A 22,685-nucleotide genomic window follows, 5' to 3' on the forward strand; every position below is an offset into this window, starting at 1 on the left:
TTATGTAGAATGTCTTCGTGCAGAAAAAGAACAAGTTACGACGAAGGGAAGATCGATAATATATATAATTAATTGTACGCGTAAAATCGTAAGAACATTTTTATCACATTTACTTATATTATCGATGTGTCGAACCATGATTCGTAGCGATTCGCGAATTTTCTACTTGGGTTGGATATGAACGGAGTCGTATTCGCGTGCGATCGAAATAAATTGTCCCACATGTGGTTTCCGCAAAACTTATAATTTTCTTGCGTGAGGTCTTTTTCGTCGATAACAACGTCGCTGCTTACGCTGGTCTCGTAGCACGAAACGTTGGCGTGGCGCAAGTTATTGCTGGGATTAAACAACTTTGCCGGATGATTGATTGCTTTGTGCTCGCCGGCGTTAAAACCTTTTCACAGAGAGATACGCTATCCACGCGGGAGATGGCTGCTTTATCCGTTCCTTCTCTTCTTCTTTATCCTACGCTTTTTCTGGCATCCCTGCAACTTACCGATGCGCGGATAACTTACTCGCGCGTCTTACTCGTGTTCCACGCATTTAACGATGCCTCCACGCCAAAATCCATCTTGTTTAAAGCTCTCAGTCGTTTTACCCTTTTATTAATTTTATTTAACTATATTTATACTATGTGTGTATGTAATACGACTATGCACATGTCGCTTCATCCGACGTCCGTTTTCTTCACAACACATTCCATCCTATCCTACATATATTACCTATTTCGTCGCGAAAAATCCCGACACGTTGAAAACCGCATCGCATAGCTCGTTACGCGTCTTCAGTTTCTTAACTATGTGGCAATAATTTGCCTTTTTCCGGCGACTCGGCGCGGTCCCTCTTCTCGTCGCAATTACCGTGTCAGCGTGTTGTGACTTTTTCAGTTGTCGATGCAAGTAAGTATGAATTTCATGCGGTAACAAGTCTCTCTCTCTCTCTCTCTCTCTCTCTCTCTCTCTCCTTGACCATCTTTTTATATAATTTTCCCACATCCAGATGCATATTGCGGCGAGCGACCGCGGAAAGTGGTATGCCGCATGCGTGAGCATCTCTAACTCAGCTGCGTGATGATAATTGCTCGTTGCATGCCAAGTTGAAGTGCTGTTGCGCATTATAAGCTCGGATCAAGCTTACTCTTCATCGGCAACGCCGTTCGTTCTCGCTCTTTCACCGCCCTTCCCGCATACATATATACACGCTGCCCTCGCTCGCCGCACCTCATTTAACCCATCTTGAACTTTCTTCATATTCGATTCGTGTCCTTTCAAACTTCGTTACCGGACTTTTTATCGCGCGATGCCATTGAAGCGTTCCGTTCCTCGAATACGCAATCGAGTTCGCGACCGTATTTCCCATCAGCGACCTGTATCTAGTCACGCTATTTATGTAACGACTCCACGGGAAGCAAAAATTACACAGCAGAATATTGCGAAGAAACGTGCGAATGCTGCTGGGGTTACCGCACGCGAAAATTAAGGACGCGCCGAATTCGAGCAAATCGCCAGGATTATCCGCAATTGTCGAGCAGATTGCGGTACATACCGGGATATGGAGCACTATAGGGGCCCATTTACTGTTCATCGCAAGGTACAGTCGGATGACAAGCCGAGGACAATGGGAAGACCAAGTTGCGACTGTTAATCCGTGATGCGACATTTAATGGCGTGTTTCGTGAATTTATGGCTGTCGTATATCGTCTAATAAACAGCGGATAGAACATCGTAATGAAATGTTTCTTTTTAATATTATACCGAGAAAAACACATTTTCTTTTATAAATCAAATGATAATTTAAATTACTACTGTGTGCTCCCTTACGATCTCTAGCGTGTCGATAGGCGCGATAAAATATATTTTTTTATTTTTTCTTCTTTCTTCTTATCCTTTTGTATCTACATACTCATATATAAACATTGTTTTCCCTTCCTTTTTCTGTTGCCGAGGGTTCTACCAAATTGCTTCCTCTCTCTTTTTCTCTTCCTCGCTCCAGTTTTCTTCTACATGTCGATGTCCCCTTCGCTCCTTTTGCGGTTACTTTCTTTCGACGCTCTTCTCGTTGCACGATCCACGGAGATTTCTCGTGGGAGTGTCTCGACTTCGAGATTGTTGCTGCTCTAAGTAGTTCGCCGGTACATTCTACTGAAGCGCGTAGAATGTCTCGCCTGTTGGCAGTCTTTCAAACGCCTGAGAGTCGAATTCTTCCGGATCCTCCAGCAATGAATTTCGCACTTATAATTGGACGTGTTACATCGGGCAGCGTTCCTAAACTTAAGTGCATACCTAAGCGCACAGCGCAAGAGAGATCAGATTTTTTGTGTGGTAGAGAAGTGGTATCTGTTGTCGAAAAAATGATACTGCTCAGTGTGCCAAAGAATCCATATAAGATTAAGAGAAATGAGATTCTATGTATTGCACGATGGAGACAATTTACAACTATGTAAAATTAATATAAATGAATGTATTTTATTTATGATTACTCTTCAGTTTAATAATATTTACGATTATATGGTATGTATATCGCTTTGATAGATATTAATTAATATAGCTAGATTTTTTAATAACTATTTTAAAGAAAACAGTTATATATAAAATATAAAAAAATAATGAATAATTTATATATTTTTGAACAATTGTTCGAAACTTTCTGCATTTCTGTCCATTTTAATCCATCTTTTTGCACAATTTTCAAACGCTAATTAAGCTTGCGCAAGATTTATGCGTGCGATTTAATGTGAGTTTTCAAGTGTAATGTTTTAAACAGAAACACTATACCGAGAAACTTGCATAATTCAAGCCATTCTTCCTGATTATGTCACAATTAGTACAGTGGGCGTGGTGGTGTTTTCATCGTTCTCTCGTACCAAAAATGCTCGGGTTGCCACGGCCATTTCACAGTTTGCATTCCATGCAGGTTCTCTTTTCTCGCCCAGACCGCTCCTCCCCGGCGAATCCTGTCCGCGATATTCAACTTTGCGGAGATAAAAGCCGAAGCCAAACTCTCATTCATGCCGTAGTGTCCTCGACGTCGTTCCGTTTCAAAACGTTAATTTTTTTCAGGAAGTTTGTCGCTCTCTCGGCACTTGGGCGCAGTCACGATGCGTAAGTGCTCTTTATTCTCGCCAGCTTCGGCTCTCGCACTCGTTCATTTGTAGAATTCGATTCGAACTCGCGAAAGAGGGAGGTGTCGAAGAGTGAACAAAGTGCAAACCCGAGGGATTTTACGAAGAGGAGAAGTAATAATGTCAGAGAATATCAATATCTACTTAAAAAAAAAAACGCGTTCGAGATCTCGCGCGCGGATTCACGCCGAAGCGTGAAGTAGGGAATAAGAAAGCTTCCTACAATTATTATCAGCAATGCAAATTGTCTGAATTCTCGAATAGCCGAGTTAACCCCCGAGATAAAAGGAATTTCGTGTCTGCTGTTTCCAAGATTCTTCGTTCAAGCCATGTCCGATGTGACGCGTTAGATTAATGATTTCCGGGTACCTCTGGCTGCGCCGCCGTCGAGAGACGTAAGATTCGAATTTTTCGTCGTGAACTTTTCGCGCAAGTTTTTATCTACGCGTATAGCTCTCGCGAGCTACTCGACCAAACTTTTTCCCCGAGATTTACAACTCGCACCCGCATACGCGAAAGTTGGCGCGCGCGAATGTTTCCGCTCTCTACTCTTTCATTTCGCCTCGCCTTATGCACGCACGCGAGTGCAGAAGGCATGTGGGTACGTATATCCACTAGATATGCTATATCGTACGTGCATCTTACCGTACTTATACCGTGCGTTACTCGAATATATATATGCCGGTACGTGTGTACGTGCTTAGAATGAGCGCGAGGCAGCACATCTTGTGAACCAATACTCTCATTAGGGAGAAGAGACCTCATTATACACAACGCGCCACGGAACCTTGCTACGATTATATTACATTATTGTAATTGATTGCAGCACATGTAACTCCGGCGTGATTCTTAAACAATAAACTCATTATCCGGTAACAAGGAGAACGCCGATACCAACGTACCGGCAGTAATAATCTATCTCTCGTGAACAGCCATCGCCCAGGTTCGAGCCCCCTGTAGCAGCAGAACGATTCTCGAACGACCGATTCGCGTTTGATCGATCGCCCGACCGGTCCCGATGGTCGTAAGCGTGCACAACGCTCTCTCTCTCTCTCAGCCTTCTATCTTTTCTCATTCTCTTTCTTTCTATTCTCCGCCGCGTGCTATTCTCGAACCGACGCTCATCTAGAGCACACATCACTCGAGATGCTCTCAGTCTTTACTATTTGTTTGCAACAAATCACCAATGCATAGAACAAAAGAAATGTATCTATTTCCGCGATAGAATTTTCGATCGCGTTATTTTCGTGCTTTGGTCAACTTTCAAAGGTTTCTTCAGTCCCCGATAATTTTATAAAAGAAATAAATTTCTCTTTTGGAAATAACTTGTTGAAATCGATAAATAATATTGAAATAAAAGAAAATATAGTAGAATTTACAAAGATGTAAATAAGAAAATCTCCTAGAATCCGCTAATGAATTGTGCTAATGTGTGAAACGTAATTAGAAAATGAATCGTATCAGCTGTTATTAACGCGTGGGGCGTAATCTTAAGTAGCGATGTAATAAATCTCAATAATCTCGTTATAGTTCGAGCGTTAGCGGGGATCTTGCCGCGTTCGTAGGCGCCTTCGCGTTGGAAATCAGGGTGTTCCCTCAAAAGAATTCCGCGCCGACAATGTCTAATCAGGCGATTGTACACCGGAGGGAATACCGTTCCCATGGAATGTTAATGCAATCTTCATCGGCGCTCTTCTTTATAGCGAGTAGCGCGAAGGGCCTCTACCCTTCTTGCGAGACAACCGGAGCGTCACGACAGAGAGCGTCTGCCTTCGACCTTCGAGATCACACGCGCGCATTGTTGCGCAATAACATAATACGCCGCGAGTTTCTCTTGATTATCCGCGAGCGGTACAGAGAACAAACAATTGCAGTTGGGCGCGCGCCGAGGATGCGCAGCTGCAGAGATTTATCTACATTTAATGAAACAGCCAACTTCCTTCCCGCGGATTTCTTCCGCGTTGATGTCGAAGCGCCGAGGTCACCCTTCTTCTTCTTCTTCTTCTTCTTCTTCTTCTTCTTCTTCTTCTTCTTCTTCTTCTTCTTCTTCTTCTTCTTCTTCTTCCATTCCCCGTTCCATTCCGCTCCGAACTTTTTCCGAACAACAAAGTATGCATTTACGTAATTTCCTAAATGTTTTCTACCGCTATACACACCATTGACCTCCCAGGGTTAGCCTAGGGTTAGAGTAGAGAAAGTGAGAAAGGGGGAGAGAGAGAGAGAGAGATTATGCGAACTCTAAGGATGTATATGACCTGTGTATACATACATACTCTTTGCTCGCAATGATCTCTGAATCCGTGCATTATCTCGCCCGTGGATAAATGTTTCATTGTTGTTTCTCTTTGCCGCGACCGGGACCTGAGCACGTTTCTGTCGATCGCTTCGCCTCGATACCGGCTCGATTTATATGATTCTAGTCGATATCACCGCGCGAGTTCTCGTACCGAATTATTTCGCAACATTTATGAATACGGATGCTCACGATTAAACAGTCTCCGCTGGAACGAGCGTATATGAAATAATTATTATTCCCCCTATTCAATTTGCAATGCCAATTAATATTAACGTTACATCCAACCCTCACAATAAATCGTCCCGAAATAAATTAACGCTAATTATTTGACCGAATTCCGCGTGGCGCGCGCGTTTTAGCCGAGCACCCTCCTCGCATATCGAATTGGATTAAAAGGGCGTAACCGCAATTATATATACCTAGGTAGTGATTTTTTTGTCACTCCGGAAATAGCGCCACGCGCAAATAATCGAGAACGACGGAAGCGGAGAATAGTAATTCTTAGTTCTTAGCTGTTTCTCCTTTTCTTTTCGCGCCGTTCCATTTCTTCGAGGAGAAGATTAAAGCGGATTATGCCTGCAGCCCCGGCGCTGGCGCGCTTGTTCAGGAAATTTGCTTCAGCAGTTGGGTCGCTCATGCATATATTCACGCCGGTGCTCTCTTTTCCACGGTTTCCTCAAACACCGGGGGCCTCAAAAAGCGTAGCCATGCCACTTTTGATACGGTTCCGCCTGGCCAAGGACCTCTCGACCTTGTCTCGGGTCGGAGTCGACCGGGGGCCAGGCTCCGGGGTCGCCCGCGAGAGACCAACTGGCAGAGACCTTTCGCTTTGGAGGCTTTCAAAGTGTGCACGTGCACATTCACCCGGCACGCTCGGCCTCACGGACGCGAACCTTGACGCGTCGGCGTGATACCGCATAAACGCGCGCTGCAACACCGAGCTTTATCGAAATCGGAAGACGCGCCGACCCGTCGTTCTTCCGCATACTTGGTCAGTGAAAAGTGTCTGATACCTTGACACTTGGTTTCCCACAACTAACCACAATCCAATATCATTTATGTCGCGCCGGGATCGCCGTAGAAAATTGATGGGGGTAGCGCTCTTTTAATAACGAATCAGAAAGAAGCCTTGCAACATCTACATGTACAAAGTTTATAGCGTAGCGATGTAGAAAATAACACGGTAAAATTCAGAAAAATCTGTCTAGTTCAATTACAGTCAAACAGAGAAAAGTACATTTTTTTACGGGACTCGCTATTGTCCATTCGAGCAGGCACGTGTGTTTTCTTCGAGATGCTTGCCGCATTCAAAGAAGCGAGATAAAAATACACTTACTACGATGTGTGGTAAAAAGTGCATTGCAAAGATGAATGTAATTATAGATCAGTGCTATAATTGATAGATGGGTTGTACGGATTAGCATATAAATCAACATATAGTGAATCGTAGAAAGTCTTCGGATCGATATAATCATTACTTCCGCGAGAAAAATTCTTAAGTGTCTAACGGTCGATCGTGGCACGAGAGAAATCATTCTTGTCTAGATGCTCACTTGTAACCTATGATAACGATCGAAGAAAGAGAATTGGCAATAACGATGCGCGTATAAAAACGCGATTCTCTGTCTTTCTCTCCCGCAAGTTAGAAAGAATGTGGCATTGAGAAATATCCGATACGTTCAACTTGTGTATCAAAGGGAATACGAGATGAATGCGCGCGCGAATAAGTCCGGACAAAATTCGCAAATTTTAACGTACGAGAATAAATCTATTTACCAGAAGAGCGTAACACCGCATAATTGGTACCGCATGAATATCGCATCCGTTCACTCTCGTCCCGTTGAAACGGGATATCCCCTTTTCACGCGATTTTCATATATGTAATGTATTGTATACGAGGAATAGAGTTCGTATTACGCGATATCGGAACAGTTTGCCATATAGCGGCACGTATGAAAGGGAGCAATTAAAATGCAATATAATCGTACCGTAAAGTAACGCGATACTCTCGCGTGCCACTCTATATCTCTTTTCTCTCGCGAGCATTTTTTCCCTATCTCTTGTTCTCTCTCGTTCGCTGTGGAAGTAATGAAAGTGCATCGGTCATTAAGCTCCGGATACCACAGCAAGCGCATACGTAGAGCGCGCGCTATCCTGGGTCCACGCGGAACTGCATTATTTATAAGCGCGCGCGCAATAAGGACGCCGCGCGATACGCATTATTGCATCCGGTTACGCGCCGTTACGCATTACGATAAATAAGATCAACGCGATACGATACAAGTGATCTGCAACAAGGACACGTTCGTCAATTGCGGGATTAGCGGCGCCTACGCTCGTAAAACAAACGGCTTCGATGTCTAGTTCGTTAGCTAGTAAAGTCGCATGCCATGTCAACTTCTCCGATCGTTACACAGGCGGAAATTGTCTATAAATTTTAAAATATGATTGCAAGGCGCGGTTGAAATTAATCGACATCATTGCATTGTAATATGCTCGAGGGCGTTGAGAATAAATTTTATTTTAGAGAGAGAGAGAGAGAGAGAGAGAGAGAGAGAGAGAGAGAGAGAGAGAGAGATTATCTGCATATAATAATACATTAGTTTTTTTTATTCGAACTGTTATTATGATGATCTGTCATAATAATCAGAGTGGTGTGGCGAAATATAATATATCACACCGTGCATTTATGAGAATAAACGTATTGACATGAATATTATTATTTCTTTCATAATCATTTTATGATATGATTGATTATATATATTTTTCGCGTAAAATTAATAATACCGAGGAAAATTATTATTTATCGACTATTATATTATTGTGTGCTTGTCGCACAATAATGTAACGAAATATTTAAATAATTTGTTTGCGTCTTTAATTAATTCCGTGTGTGCATGTCTGCCAATTTATTTCTAAAAATATCAACAAGCGAATTATATGGAATATCATACTTTATTTTAATGAGATTTTCTCTATAATATTATTCCATATAATAAACTTTATGCCTTATTGATTATGCACCTTATTCTTACTTAGGTATATCATCGAGGAAAACTTTTCTCGAAAACAGAGCAATTTTAGTGCGGGCTGATTTGACCGTGTCTAACCCTTTCCCTTATCGTATTCTCAGCCGTTTTCTTTCGCATGAAATGCTCGAGCGTACGGTTCATGAGAAACACTCGTCTGAGAAACACTCGAGTGTGTATAGGAGCGTGGTGTAACGTCGTCTAGCTGGTCCAAGAATCCAATAAGTGGAAAATGCATTGGAGCGTACGCTCCTCGAAGGCTACTCGAAGCGGCGTTCCCTCTGCGTACCGATTCACAACGAATATTACGACGAGTCCGGGTTCGTCCTTTTGCTCCACATAGACACGGTATCCGCGACGGAGCGGATAGGAAAGCAGATCGGTGGAAAACGAGCAATCGGACGATTCTACGCTTACGTATATAAGTTGGAAATTGCTCCGCGTTGCGCGGAGTACTCACCGGCACAGAAAGTCTCGCTCGCCGAGGCAGAGCTCGAGGCAGTGTTGCCTCGAGGAGGCGGTCATGGTTCTGCGTGCGTGACCCTGAAGACGGTGTCCCTGGACTCTATCGATGCACCAAGCGCGCTCGCACGGTTTCACCGCCAGGCAACTCTTCTGGGCGTAAATCGTAAACACGGGAAACTGGGACTGCGACAGCGCGCCTGAAACACATAGAAAAATGATCAAATTAATTAATTGCTTATAAGAGATTTGGCATACAACGATATATTAAAAATATTTCATAGTGATTTTAAGAAACTTATTTTACCTATACAGCCCGTTCATTTAAATATTTCTAATTAATATTATTGTGTGAAAATTGAAATTTTTCATAAACGTTTATCAAATGTAACATGTTTTGTTCAAAAAATTACGTGGCGACAGATCCTTTATTTATTTTTGATAACCGAATTTTACAAGGTATTGCATACAGGTCATCAGCAAAGTGGCATACACTGTTATGTCATTCAGGTCCGATGCATGTGATTTTGGTATTCTATAGACGTTGTCGGGTCGGTCTGCAATTTTGATAGATCAGCGCGTTTATCATTCGCCGGCGCGCGAGTACCATGTTCTTCCTAGGTTATTGGCCCGCATTGCGATAAGCGACAAAGTAGGCACTCCACCCACGTCTCGTCATACGTCATCCGCTCTTTGCTAAATCGTAATTAATCTCCGCTATGTGACGGGAGCTTCGATCGTGACTCGTGGAAAACTTGCAGTTGAAGTTGGGGTTGTTAGAAAGAGAAAGTAGAGAGAAAGAGAAGAAGACTAAAGAGATAAAAGAGGAAAGAGAAAATAATAATAAAAGTTTAATGGAATACTTTAAAGAATTCAGATATGTTCTTTTTAAAAATGCACTTTACAACACTTGTCAAATTTAAATCCAAAACTATGTCATTTAACTGAAAGAGAAATACTCTTTCTGTTTTGTTTTAAATTTTTATTTTATATACGTATATATATATATATGTGTGTAATAAAAGGATGCATTGATGTGTGAGAGACAAGATGAAAAATTACATAATACTCGAAGGGGACGTAATAAGCCATTAAGATAATGAAGAATACTTGAGAGATTACAAAAGAGAGGGGATGTATGAAGGGAGATTTTCTGAAGCGAGACGAATCGAAACGCGGCACGTCGATCTTCAAAGAGGCGCTAAAGATATTCAATTACCTGCCATCAGCAGGTCACGCCTTGCGAGGCCGTGCAAGCTAATGCCGTTGCCTGTTTTTAATGGCGACTGCGCGAGACTGTGGTCGAGGTTGCGGCCACGACATAGATGGATTCTTTACAGCGATCAACCGCGGTCGACTTACCCGTGAAACTTCAAATTGTAGGAAGATGTTACTTATTGTGGACTGAGACAGTACGTGCCACATTATGATCGTGAATGCCCACTTCCGGAGCTCACAAGTTCACACGCAGAAAAGATAGGTATATCACTTGTTCTTTACATAACTGTCATATTATGTATGCGATAATGAAACATTGTCGAATCTTAAATAATTTGATTACATGGATACACGGAGAGAAAATTTTCTCTTAGATTTTCTCTTATAAGAGTTCCTCTGATTAATATTTATTACAATAAAAAATATTAATATATACGTAGTAAAATTAATTCTTTACATATTTTCTATCTTATTGTGGTAGATATTAATATTTTTACTGTGGTAAATATTAATTAGAGAAACTCTTACTAACATTCTTCCAATATCATATGATTTTTAAAATGTTTTGTTTAACTTTTAGTCTACCTATCTCGTCTTTCACGCTTTCTTTTTTCTCCCTTTTTTCAGTTTCTGATAGCTCTTTCATATTTCTGAAATCTGTTAAAGTAAGAAATATAATGAACACACTGATACGAAAAGAAAAAAGCGGGGATAATAACAGAGTGATCATGATTAAAGAAGGAGCAAAAAATTTCTCCCGAGCGCATATACATTATAACCGCGAACCTTTGCACTTTGAGATACGATTTGTAACCTCTGACCTCTTTCCAATTAAAGCGTGAAATCGTTATTTCGATCAGCGCAGAGCGCAATTCACGACGGAATCGGCATACGCATAGCAAAACATCGCCGGAACAAGCACTCCCCCGCATCAATCGATTCGTTGTTTTACGTGGGACGCGTATTTGTTATATTCGATCCATGGAGAACGGTGCATACAATGGCACACGTGTGCTATCCCATTGGCAGTGTCGTCACGTGTTTTCGTTTAATTACTTAGCTTCGTACCGTGTAGTCTTACACTTGTGAAATAAATGGATATCTATTCATACATAAATTTATTACCGAACGTTAATTGAAATTCAAAATGCAAAAGAGTTAATACGAAATAGGTATCTATAGATCACATTTGCATATTTAACAATAAGAACCATAAAGATTTACCGCTATATCAATTTTCTGACGCTCTTCTATTTGTATTTCCGTTAGTGCAATCTTAAGTATGTGAAATGCATTTATTAATTTATTACGCAGATTCTACAATGAAACTAACTTTCCTAAACTAAAGCAGTGAAAATGAATACTGATTAAAACAATAGCAATATTTCACTTGTATGCAATGTTATAATTATATAACTGAAACCATTGTTTATGAGTTAAAATGCACCGATTCTGCATAACGAATGTATAAACTTAGATGTTGCCATTTCATGCTAACATCACACTTAAGAGAAAGCAACACCTTCGACTTGAAAAATGCATCATACTTATGCGGGAGGAAATGACTCGTTGTACGAGCTTCTAGCTTCTTTTATCGCAGTGATGATTCTAAATTACGACATTATGTTAGTAGAGTTTGTTGTTAGGAGAAACGGAGGAACACCGTGATAACGTGTCGTGACACGAAATAACGTTTCATTCCTCCTGTTGCATCTATCCGTTGCATCTCGTATTCCTATCATAAATACTCGAAACGTCCCGTGAGTCAATCGTAAGCAACGACAGCGGCGGAAGAAAGGGGTAAAGAAAATTTCCGCTCGCGGCTTGTCACGAGACACGAGAGATAGTCGGGACGCATCTGCAACAGAGTAGCGCGGCCATCTCTCGCGAAATGACGTATGTAAACCGTCCCGTAGCCGAGGAATAGTTCGATTTCTGATATACGAGGGTGCATTTAGATACGATTCGAGCTCAAGTGGCATCGGCAACGACGTCGTCGCCCGTCCACGTCGGCACCTTCAATCTGATGTATAATCTGGGCTTTCTCGAGAAGCACCTCTCTCTTTCCGGCGCGCCAACAAAGGCAATGAGATTCCTTTTCTACATTCTACGCGGTTAGACTTTCAGCGATCTACAAGCAGTGAATGTCACTGCGAACGCGGTACGAAAACCTGTTCGGAAGGCGTAATCTCTGCCGCAGGTGGCTCGATAAAATCGTAAATAAGGTGAAGTAAGCTGACCTAACCGCTGGTTCCGCGTAGTTGTTAACGCTTTTTACATGTGTTAATCAATTCTGTTTTTATCGTAAAATACTGGACAACGACATATGTAAAAGCGGTAATATAAGAGCTTAGTTTGCCGAGATAGGATAACACTTTTATGGTTTTGCGAATCAAATCAATGCAAATCAACTAAATGAAGACGACGACGATGATGATGATAATGATGATGATGATGATGATGAAGATGAAGATGATGATGATAGCGATGTCTACGTATATTAAGATTCTAAATTTGAATTTTATTCATGATTGGACATTTATTGCATGTTGCTCGAAAATTTACGTTAATTATATTATAACGGCGAATAAATGAAACTGGACACGATCAGATATTGAATCGGCTCTTATATTATGTCCGCTGACAGGCATTCATTTTTTTATGATTAGCAAGCAGTTAGTTATTCATTTGCTCCATCATTATGCTTTTTTTTCGAATGCGAGGTTTTTAACCCTAACTCCGATTTTTCATTTTTTTGTTTATTCATCTATAAAAAGCTTAAGTCATAATATTAATCTAAGTTTTTAAGTATCGTTTTTTTACATTTTTTGTGTGTGTATTTATTTATTATTATTAATTATTGCAGTATTTTAATTTTGATCTCTTAATTTTTTTAACTACGTCTATAAAATATTTTATGATTCTTATCCGTGTTTTTTATTCAGATATAACAGGGATCTTTTTTCTTTTCTTTTTTTTTTTTTTGAATTTTTTGTATTCTTCCCTCGTTTAAAGTGTGTAGACAGAATGTAAATGAAAAAAGCACAAGAAAGGATTATTAAGAAAGGAAGATGCAGGATTATATGCTGCTAAACAGAATAGAGCCTAGTGTATCATTATCTATATCTAGCTATTTTATTATTCAAGTAACTGTGTCTGGATATTTTAATACTGTTGTAACAGGACTGACTTTACAGTATGTCATACGCTTTGCTTTGCGTAGGCGCACAATAGTTGAGACACACTCGGGAAGTCATCCCGCGCACTCCGAAACGTGCGCATATAGAAGTTGCACATTTATTTGCACGTTTGTCTCCCGGCGCATAATTGCGGATGGTTGTTATACGTACTTAACGCGCCGTGTAAAGTCGCAGTTTTTCAACTAGCTGCCACGTCGGACGGCATAATTGTCCCCCGCTTCTGCGACTCGCTTCGGTTTTCTGAAACGTCGGGCGTGTATATATGCGACGTGTCTGTCTGACAAGCGTTACAAATTTACTCGACACTCTTTGTACACGCGAAAACTTCGCGAGATATGATCTAACATATTTCTTTGTATAATTACGAGAAGTCGTAAGCTAAAATTGTACAATTGCTGTGCCTTTGTGCGACTCGACTCGTTATCTATGACACTGTCACCCCCGTTTCTCTCATTTAAATTGAAAGAATAGCAAGTTGCCCATTACAAGCTTTTAAAAATTTAGGGGTTAATAGATGCGAGGGTAATGAATAATTATAATGAATGATTATATCTTGGTACATAAATCTGTCTAATTATACATTTATTTATCTGACCGTATAGTCGTACATACTCTTAATGGAAGAATTAAAATTGTACCACTGTTGCCTGTGGTCGACATTATATTTGGTACTAAAAGCTTTTAGAACATACATTTCAGAAGCAAGATAATTTCCATCACATGTGAATCGTAGTGAAAGATTATGTTTCAAGTTTTGGGAGTGACAGGTTGCTTTCTGCTCCAACTATCGTCCACATTTCTTTTTACGCGTATATTTTCGATATTACATTTCTATCGAATTTATTTATAAAGCTAATATTACAGATAAGAGGGGATACGCGTTCTTAACATGTATACGAAGCCCGAATAAAACATGCCCCTGCGTTGGATTGAAGCCAACATTTTCAATCGTCCCTTTACACTCGACGGAATTTCCCTTTCGCTCTGTGTTCGCGAAAGAATTGAATGCGCTCGTACTTCTAACGTATCTCGCGACGGTCAGCTTTCTCATCCACGTCGTGCCCACTTGTCTTCCTACTTCCACCAGTTTCACCGACACTTTTGTTTTTCAATGCCACTCGGTGTTCGTGGCCGCGCTTGCGGCGCACGTCGCAAGGATTTTACTTTTAGAAATGTATCGACGTCCATTCCCCGTGGCAATACGGCACTCCGTCAACCGCACGACTGTGTGCTTGTCTTTTGCCCAAGGAATAAAATGCAAACCGTAAGCTTGTGCATATTTTGTTACTACAATATCGCTGTCCGCAATAAGTGCCCGTCATGTTGCGCAAAGAATCGCGAAATATTCGAGAACCGTGCGTATACCTTCGCCACTGAATTATAGTTGACGATTTTTTGAAGAAAACAAAAAGTCTAATTCCGCGATAATTATGTAAAACGGGCTCCGTCATTTTTGCGTTACGCCCAAAGTCCAGGTGTCTAACAACACTATTCCGTGTTGGCGAGAAACGAAAGATTTCATTACCGCAAAGTACAATGCACGCCGACACATCCGCTGCTTTCTCTCATTCATCTCCGACGTGAAAAAAGCACGTTTCGGTCGCCTTCATTGCTATCGTCATAAATATGCAGGAGCGGTAGAGAGACACAGTGGTAAAGGCACACAGTCAAGGCCCGACCTGTCCTCCTCGTCACTTTTTAACGTCGTGTAATGTCGTCAGGGCGAGTTACGTTCCACATAACTGTACATCCTTGATGGTATGTTTCTAATTTGCGTGCATGCATCGCGCGGCCTGTTACAAGAATTTAATACACGAAACCGCATCTAGGCGGGACCCGGATTACGGAGAAAAAGAAGACTAGGATATATGCAAACGTTGCATCCTGCCTGCACGACGACGTCGAAGCGAAACGAGCACGCGATTTGCCCTTGCATTCGACCGGCGTGGCGCGAAGGCAAGGCACGAGAAGGAACGAGCCAATAACGTAATTACTTTCGATGGTTCTACGGAAACTATTCGCACCTCGCAGATTGCGCGTTCTCGCGCGGCTGGAATTGAATATTCGGCGGCGCCCGGAATTACAGGACGACGCTCGCTCAAGATCCGCTCAAGGAGATCACGCGGCTACGCCACTTCGTTCCCGGCTCGCCGGGAATGCAAAGTGTCGAGTAATTGTCTTAAGTTCTTGTCATTAACGTTACCGCCGTGCACGCGACGACGCCTGCGTTCCGATAATTTCGATCACACTGAGCGCGCACTGTTTTACGAAACTTAATTAAGCACGATGGTGATTATCGTTCTCGCGGGAGATGCTATTTAGTTGTATCCAAATGGTTAGAACATGAACGTAATCGCGTTTACGTCGTGAGAGAATCGAGTCCTTTTGCTTGAAAATCTATTTGTGTGTATATGTATACGAGTCACACGGTCACGGAGAAATCTCAAAATATATCGTTTCTTATATATTAGACTTGGATATTGTTTCTATTTCGCTCCAAATGTTATTTAAACAAAATATTTTTATTTAATAATTTAAATTTAATTATTATTGTTTGCGATCACGAACATATATAATTATTTGGTTATTGATCTGCTCGATTGAGTCAAGAGAATTAACTACAGTTAGGGTATGACGAAAGCAATGCAATGACTATTGATTATTTCTTCATGATCATCGATAACCTGTCAAGATGACTCTGCATATTGGATTCGGAAATGCTCGAAGATTTCTTCTGAAAATGACTACACACACGATTTTATAATTATCTTTAGAACATTTTGATTACGAATACGCTATTAATAGTAATTTCAGACTTTGTTTTTCTGTTGCTATTACATATAATAAAGTAAAAATAAAGATAAGCTGATTCCATTTGTATAAAAAGTTAATATTATTTATAAATTTATAAATACGAAAAATATTATATTTATTTAAAACAAAGGAATATTAAATTTACATGTATCAATGTTATTTTTGCAGAAAGATATTAAATTATATATATATATATATATATATATATATTTATTTATTTATTTATTTTCTTTTTTCGCTGTGTATTTATATATGTGAAAATACAGTGATTACTTCGAAATAAATTTATCAAAAGTATCTTCCGCGGATATAATGGATTAGATATAAAATTGCTGTCAGAGGAACTTAAATACAATATATACTTAGCTGATTTGTCAAAAATTATATACAATTACGGAATGCAAAACATAAGCAATACAAAGTCACGTGATTCAGCGATGATTGTCGGCATCGACTAAGAATGTTCCTTTTCCAATCAATAAATAAATTCCAAGCATCTCGTTGTTTTTTCTACCTCGATCGTTCGATGACACGTGGCCACGGTAAACGTATGTATGCGGAAAGAATCTGCATACGTGTCTGTGTCTTACTTATCTAGATACACGCGAACATACAATACACGTATTCGTATCTCCGAGGAACAAAGTTCTTCGCAAAAGCACTTTGATTCCGAACGATCGAGTGCGTTTTACGTGCCATGTGGCACTTCGTGTAAGTATTATGCGGCACGAGGTATTTAGTATTCCCGACGATATCGGACCGAGACAGTACTTCCCACGGCTATTTGAAATCCAGTCTACAGTATATAAGGCACTTCGGTATTCAGTATCTGTGCTGTGGTCCCAACACGCAATGTTCATCGTCCATCGGGTTGGATATGCGAAAAGGGGCACGACTCGCTAACATAAGTCACCATCGATTGTTCGCACACATACCGGTGACAGACATAATGCGTTCTTCTTCTTTGAGCATGTCACTTGAGAAAAGCCGCGTAACATAATTGCCTGGGGGAACGTCCGATAGAATCGCGAAAAGAAGACTTCAACATCTATTATATTTCGATTCTTTCCACTTTCTGTATAATATAGAAAAAATTTTTCGGATCTTTTAGTAATATTATTTTTATATTTTATTATTTATATATTATTTTTTATCATTATTATATATTATTATATTATTTTACATTTTGACTTTATATGTGTAAGAATGATATAAGGAAAGTAAAGCTCGAAATGACTAGAGTGAAATATCACTGAAAGTACTTAACTCTTTTATGCAAATCTACGTTATGTACATTAGAAAGATAGAATCGCAGCTAATAAGCGTTTTAGAAAAAGGAAGTTAAATCAGTAATCTCTTTGAATATTTATAACTCCTCTATACCGTGAAAATCTTGTGTTTGTCTTATCTCTTATGTCTTAGAAAGAGTCTATTTGTTTCTCAAATTGGCCCACCGTGACCGTATTCAACAGCTCTGTATCTTCCTAGTGAGACAACCATGTGTAAAATTGACTTATGAATTATGTGTAATTTGTCATATCTGTCCAATTAACAATGTCAAACGGCGGCTTTGTGATTATAAGTTGCGAAAATGCATTTAGCGATTAATGTGCGTTTCTTTGTGCTAAATGCTTTTTGAATGACAAATGAAATAAAATACTCAAATAAAATATATACTATTTTACGCTCATTTAATATTTCTTTCATGTACTTATATTGTTAAATATTATTAATTATATACGCGTATGCATTATTATTAATTATTATTATATTATTTATATTGAGAATTAAACAGCAATAGAGATAATTGTAAAAATACAATTATGTTACACAAATACCGTGTTGAGATCGCGACTTGAAAGCTCGAGTCGCGTTGTAGGTATCTTCCATCCAAGATGACTCTATATGACGAAGATTAATCGGTTAACTGTTTTTCTTTTTTCATACAATTTCATTCTATCGTAAAACTACTTTTACACGATAGATAGATACATAGATAGCAACCAAGTGCCGATAGCTTGCGGTTCAATAATGCCTGCTCCGAGTTAACTCACGTTTCAATGCGCGATGATGCGGCGATACAGCATTATTGTCACTCCGGAAAGAAGCCGGTTTGTCGGGGCACGGGTCGTTCTCCTCAGATGCAGGACGAAAGTACAATATATGTACCATATAGTCGACCGATCGCGTGCGACCCGTTCGATGACACACATGGAAATGTTAATATCGCTCATTAAGAGACAGCGCCCTGGTAGCGCGAGTGCCTCCTTTCGCGTTTTATATGGAAATCGTTATTATGCATCGACCCCGAACGTTATGCACGTGCGGCATTGTGGACGTTGCAGTTGATGGCATGCGACAAGGCAAGATCCGTTAGCCGACGATTTGATAGCGAGAAACCCGCGGTGAGAGATGTGTCAGGTGACCACAATAAATACGAGAACAATCGCGTCTCTCGTGGCGACTCGTTCCTTCGTCGTTCTCCGCTAGTCGTCGCCATGGAAAAAAGGAACGAGGAAAGAAAGAGAGAGAGAGAGAGAGAGAGAGAGAGAGAGAGAGAGAGAGAAAGAGAGAAAGGACGTCAGCCGTATCCGAATGTATTATCCGCGCGTTTGATCTATAGTTCTAATTACGGCGGATCGTAATAAGCGCGCGGTGCAATTTCAGCGCGAATCGGTCCGCGCGCATAAATCCTCCCGGAAATCGGCAGTTTAAGAGCTAACAGCGCTTGGGTACATTTTAAAGTCGGAAATGCTAAAAGCTGGAGCAGCGCCAGAGCGAATCACTGGATACTTTATGAGCGCGGATTCCCGCGAAGATTTACATCCGACGCTTTGGCACGAGAAATAACAATCGTAAGTTGGCCTAAAGTCGACGCTCGCCATGACTTAACGAAATCCGATAAATCTGGATATGTCGCGCGTGCCCGCGCAAATAAACTGCGAGCTGTTATATATATATATATATATATTTTTTTTTTTTCGTAATAAAGAATAGCAATCGAGAGTGTCGGTACTATTTAATAAACAATTTAATCTTCTAACTGCCCTTCTACCAGACGTCCTCCTGCGGTATACAGACTTATTCACCGATGAAACCATATCAAAATTCTGTATAATATCAGCCAAGTTAAATCCCCTGGACGCGAGGCGCGAACTTGATATCGGTCTCTTGGTCCGCCTTCCATCAAAGCGCGCAAGGGAAACTTTTGCTCCGGGACCAGGGTTACTCCTCCAGGATCACTTATCCGTCTATATCGTTATAAACTTCTCGCGCGATACCGTCACGATTTTCTCTTACGCCGTCGAAGAAGATGGCACCGTTATGCACACTCGCCTACACGTAGCGGCGCTCGAATTCCCGTTTAAATAAAGGCGGCGGGATAAGAATAAAAAATGACTCACACGGAAGTTGGAGGTATTTCGCTTAGGTGTACCTGAGCAACTGTTCTTCTTAAGAAAAATATGTATGCGGATCCCACTTTTGTTTCCTTCTGTCGTCGGGAGGAGGAGGCTACACGCCGCTTATATGTATGTACGTGGGCCCGCGAGAAAATACCGACGACGGGAACGAGGAAAATAGAATCACGAACGACGATTGAAGGAAAGTGCAGTCGTAAAGGATAGGAAATGGCTACGTACACACAGGGCTGTTGTACATACGCATATATACATTTTTGATGGACGTACGTATTCCGTCTACATTTATATACGGAATTCCTTCGAATTTGCGCAGCCTCATAGAATTCCCGTTAAATCCGCGTCACCATATTATACATATGTTGGAAGAATTTTATATATGTAGAGCGAATCGTATTTAATTTTATTTTTTACCTCTCATGTAAAAAGAAAGAGAGAAGAAACGCATCTATATAAAAGAATGAAAAAATAGATAAATGTATTTCCGGTGTTGCGTTACATGCTACTTTTTCAACTGGAAAGTAATAAATTAATATAAATTCGCGCATAATTTCCGCCTGAATGTTTAACGCGTTGAAACAAATTTAGGCGTGCGGAAAAACTGTTTTACATTTACCTCGAAAAAGCTTTTTTTTTTAGTCGCGAAGCTGCGAAAAGTTTTGCACGTTACGTTTGCGGGCTATTAGATGAATATAGATGACCCGTAGCGCTTCATGTAATATTAATTATTTCTATCGTTCTCCGCGATCGCGATAGAATAAAAGTACTCGGAAAAGAAATATATCCACAGCCACGATACATCGAGGAGAATTGTCAATATTTCCATTATTCGTCAATATCGATTTTTAGAGAGGAAACCTTTAGAAGCAGCTGCGCGCTTACATGTGGCTGGCGGAAAATCGACGTTGCGAGTCAATGGAAGCAAATTTTCTCCGAGACCGAACCTCGATTACGACATCGAGACACGAGGAAGAACGAGAAAGAATGAGAAAGAACGCATTAGGAGGAAGCGGCAGTATTAGCGGAGAATTCAAGTCCCAGATTGAACGGAGTTTCTAAACCGGATTATATCGTCCAGAACTAATTACCTCGACAGACTGTCGGTTTACTACCTCCTGGACCAAATGGTCCTTTGCGAGAACGAAGTATCGAGGACAGAAAGAGGGACACGCGTGGACGACGAGACGAGACGAGACGAGACGAGACGAGACGAGACGATGAGAGAGGTCGGCGACTCGCTCGCTCGCCTGTCTAACGACGATCCTATCATCGACTAACGGGGCCCACGGCTTCACAAGTTTCGTGATCGTGACGTCGGTGTGTCGTCGTCAGTTGACGTCGTCGTCTTCTTATTGCCGGTATCGAGGCCCCGTCGTCGATCACGATCACGTGCTGTGTATAGCCGGGCAGAGCAACATTTTATTCGGCTATTCGTCTCGGTTTCGACGAATAAAAGTCGGATCCGCGTGGGCTTTTTTTCTTCCTTTTAGTTTTTCAAGTGGCGGAGATGGCGGCGAAAAGATCCATTCGACGGCCGTGCCGAAAGGAAACTCGTGTCAAGAGACCATCAAAGCGTGACCGAGATCCTCTTCGCTCTCGGACGTCCACGACTGACCGATTTGCAGTTCGATCGAATTAACCTTCTCCTCCCTTCTTCCCTCCTTTCTATCCCTAGCCTTCGTAGAAGATTCTATTGAACTGACGTGTACGACGTCTAATGTCGATTTCACGTCGCCGAAATCTCGTGATTAAATCTTTCGCGATTTAAGTTCATAGAGAAAGAAAGAGGAAAACGCGAGCGCGGGCGACAGATGACAACGAGCGCGTGAAAGCGAGATAAGGAAGGGTTAAAGGCAGTAAAAAGAGTACTTTGTAAACGTCAAGCTGTCACATACAGGCATACTTGCGCGCCCGAGAGAGCCCGATTTTCTAGAGAAATTCGCCGTAAATGGTCGTCTTGGTGCGTAAAATGCTCAAAGATCTTTTGCATATCCGTGCTCTGTGAATGCCTTTACTTTCCCTGCGTCTTAGACATAAACGCTAACGTTCCTTTACGTATCCTTGCTGCACCGTTAGATTATCACGTACCTATGTTCTCGCTTGATGGTTATACGGCGGCGCAAAAGACGTAAAACGAAGACTAACAACAATTGCGCGTTTCCTTTGACTTTGGCGCGTCGTGCCTTTTGGCAATTATCCGGCATATGATGATTGTGTAAAAAAAAAAAATGAAAAAATATATCGTAGATTGCACGAGAGATCGCGAGACGCGCTTACTTTTTATTTCCGTTCACCAGATGTTCGCAGCACGAATTACAGCCGTGGCTCACGCAATTGGAACGCGATGCCATCTTTCAACCGAATCTGTTCCGGTCATATAGTTAGTTCTCGATGTAAAAACTGACACGAAATGAATTGCGCACGATTCATCCATTAGATCATTTTTATTTACCGTGCAAGGACTTCTAACCGCAGATAAAAAGTATTAGAAACTATACATATATCTCATAGAGCGATAATAGAATTTAGAAAAAAATTAAGCGTTAATTAATATCATTATAAAACAATTACATTACTTTATATTATTTCATAGAAACAAATATATAATGATAATATGGTAATCGGAGAAGGAATTGCGCGGATCGCACAGAATACAATTGCTGTTTGGATCGCGTTCGTTGTTAGTCGGTGAATTATTACAGACTGTTTTAATGTACCTACGTACAACGATAATAGTTCAGTTTTTCAAGTACCATTATTATTTCAAGCATTGGTCAATTCGTAACGCGCGATTGTACATTCATACATCTGGTATTATACGCCCATTTTAATTTCCTCATCTCGGAAACAAATTACCTGGTATACGTGTTATTCTTGATAGATGCGCTCGAAAAATATTCTAGAACAATACCACTTCTCCATAGGTATATAAGATCTCATTCCGCCATTTAATTAATGCCCACAAGTCCGACGTCTGCGGACGTATAGTTTATATTAATTATACCCCGGAAGATTCAATTAGTGCGTTTCTCATTACACTTACTTATACCGGTATCCATTATTCATAAGGAACCACCGCAGTAGCACCCTCTGACAATGCACGTGATCCTTATAATTCATCGTCAG

General features: G+C 40.8%; 2 protein-coding genes across 3 annotated transcripts in view; one reads left to right on the forward strand and one right to left on the reverse strand.

Moving 5' to 3' along the window:
* Atg16 (Autophagy-related 16) overlaps positions 1-22,685 on the forward strand; it is a 387,422-nt gene that overhangs the window by 203,185 nt on the left and 161,552 nt on the right. The window lies entirely within an intron of this gene.
* The window catches only part of neo (ZP and PAN domain-containing protein neyo), a 172,879-nt gene that overhangs the window by 48,107 nt on the left and 102,087 nt on the right, over positions 1-22,685 (reverse strand). The window contains exon 4 of the mRNA XM_029315354.2: positions 8,907-9,108. Within this exon, the coding sequence (XP_029171187.2) occupies positions 8,907-9,108 (202 nt within the window). The remainder of the gene's footprint in view (positions 1-8,906; positions 9,109-22,685) is intronic.

The sequence above is a fragment of the Nylanderia fulva genome, unplaced genomic scaffold (genome assembly GCF_048542155.1).
Source record: "Nylanderia fulva isolate GAGA-0341 unplaced genomic scaffold, ASM4854215v1 Scaffold6, whole genome shotgun sequence".
NCBI lineage: Eukaryota > Metazoa > Arthropoda > Insecta > Hymenoptera > Formicidae > Nylanderia > Nylanderia fulva.